At 60.1% G+C, this 2129-nt stretch overlaps 1 protein-coding gene across 1 annotated transcript in view; it reads right to left on the reverse strand.

Annotated features, from left to right (window-relative positions):
• Positions 1-974: 974 nt before the first annotated feature.
• The window catches only part of RPUSD4 (RNA pseudouridylate synthase domain containing 4), a gene marked incomplete at its 5' end in the record, with an annotated part of 1599 nt that continues 444 nt past the window's right edge, over positions 975-2129 (reverse strand). Inside the window, 5 exons of the mRNA XM_010186149.1 lie at positions 975-1160; positions 1282-1379; positions 1488-1638; positions 1729-1822; positions 1940-2129. Coding sequence (XP_010184451.1) covers positions 975-1160; positions 1282-1379; positions 1488-1638; positions 1729-1822; positions 1940-2129 — 719 coding nt within the window. The remainder of the gene's footprint in view (positions 1161-1281; positions 1380-1487; positions 1639-1728; positions 1823-1939) is intronic.

Here is a 2129-nt window from a genome sequence, read left to right on the forward strand (position 1 = left end):
TCATAAACTGATGTATTTCTGGAGGGGCATTCGAGGAGCGTTGGGCTCCCCAGTTCTTTTCACCCCAGGGGTACCACCCTACCAAAAAGCCCCAGGCAGGTCCATGGCGGCCCTGTGGGGTACAGAGAGCCCCTTCCCAGCACCCAAACCAGCTGGAGGAAGCCCTGCTGGGCAGTCCCCGAGCTTTTGGGGACAGGCCAAGAGACATCAAATGGTGGTGGCTGCGATTTGGAGGCAGATCAGCTGCAGCTCCCCAGCTTCTCTATCAAGGCACGGGGGAAGGAACCTGGCAGCTCCCAAGGCAGAGGGATCCCAATAACAGGGGCTACAAATAAGCGACCAGGAAACCGAAAGGGGCAAAGTTTCTCCCCAAAAACCCACACTGACACAGAGCGGAAGGAGCCCCAAAGCTGCTTGGCCAAGCCAAGTGGAGGAACTGCCTGGGCAGTCTCTCGGTGTGGCGATAAAACCCCCACGGCCGCTGCCAAATCGCACTTTCGATGGATTTTTCGAAGGCAGAGATGGACTTCTCTCTGGTTTTGAGCCAGAGATGGGAGGAAGAGGCTGCTCAACAGCTCTGGAGGGGCGAGCATGGCCCCCAAACCTGTCCAGGGACCGAGATCCGCCGGGCCTGAGCAGAGAGAGACAGACAAGCCCTCACCTCAGTGGCAACCGCACCTTTTATTGCTCAGAGCCAAGTCCAAAACACGAATTGGGTAAAGTCCAGCTTGTCCCCAGCCTCCTTAGTCCAAACATGAGGCTCCTTGGCACACCCAGCCACTTTTCTGCGCCGAGAAACACCTGTGGGTACCTGGTTTGGAGCCAGCAACGCCAGTACCAACACAGGGGGGCTGAGACCGTAGACTTCATCACACCGCTGGCTCTGAGGTGGAGAGCGCTGCAGAGCGGCTGGACCCGGCGTTCCCACGCGCTGGAGATGCAGAGAGAGATGGTACCGCACCCGTCTTGCCTCGTTAGTCGTTAGGAAGATCCAGCTCCAGCTTCCTCAGGGTTTTTTGGAAGAAGAGGGGCGGCTTGCAGACCAGGTCGAGCTGCTTGCCCAGGGGCAGGGAGAGCCGGTAGGCGTGGAGGTGGAGGGGGATGTGGCGAGCTTTGCTCTGCTTCAGCTTCAGCCTCTTCAAGGTGATTTCTGGAAGCTTCTGCAACGAGGAAACAAAACGTCCCTTCTGCAACCCCATCTCTGCAGCTGGGACTTGAAAACCCCGGCCCAGGAGGAGCTGGGGGGCACAAAGGGGTCACCGGGCCCTGGACCTGCCTTACCTGGGGTGCCAGCTTGCTCCAGTGCGAGTATTTGTGATCCCCCAGGATGGGGCACCCCAAGCCGAAGGCCAAGTGAACCCGGAGCTGGTGCTTCACTCCTAAGGAGGGAAGGGAAACGAGAAATGAGAGATTCCTGCTCCCAGGGCTGCTCTGGGCTGCAGAGCCCCGCACCAAGCAGATCCGGCAGACACCCGGCCAGGTCTCACCAGTGATGGGCTGCAGCTCCAGCAGGGAGCAGGCAGAAGCCCGAGCCAGGAGGCGGTACCGCGTCACGGCGCTTTCGGCGTTGCGGTTCTTGCGGATCTTCACCTCCTTGCCGTCCTTCGGAGACAGGCGGTAGTTGGGGGCCAGCGTCATCTGAACAACGGCGAGAGGGTGAGCAGGAGGGGGGTGCCGGGGAGGGGGGACACAAGGCCAAAACGGTGGCCCAGAGGCCGTCCCGCTCACCTTGTAGTGAGACTGGTGGCTCTGCACCTCCTTCTCCAGGATGGGGATCTCCACGATGCCCTCAGCGGGATCTGGGTCCCACAGGCTAACTGCCCTGGGGAGGGAAACCCCAAGTCTGTGGGACGTTGCTGTGGTTGGTGACCGTCCCTTCACCCCTTCCCCAAACCCTGGGGGCCCTGCAAAGCCACTTCTCCACTCAAACCCTTCCTACCAGTAGATCTTCTCCACCTGACGGGTTTTGAAGAGGAGCCGGATCTTCTCCGCCACCTCCTTGCTCCGCGCCAGCACCATCACGCCCGTGGTCTCTTTGTCCAGCCGGTGGCAGAGGTGGAGGGGTTCGGCCTTCATGTTGTCCAACATCTTGGCCAAAATGGGCAGCACGTCAGCAATGCAATTCTTGA

This window comes from Mesitornis unicolor, unplaced genomic scaffold (assembly GCF_000695765.1).
Source record: "Mesitornis unicolor isolate BGI_N332 unplaced genomic scaffold, ASM69576v1 scaffold36166, whole genome shotgun sequence".
NCBI classification, from domain to species: Eukaryota; Metazoa; Chordata; class Aves; order Mesitornithiformes; family Mesitornithidae; genus Mesitornis; species Mesitornis unicolor.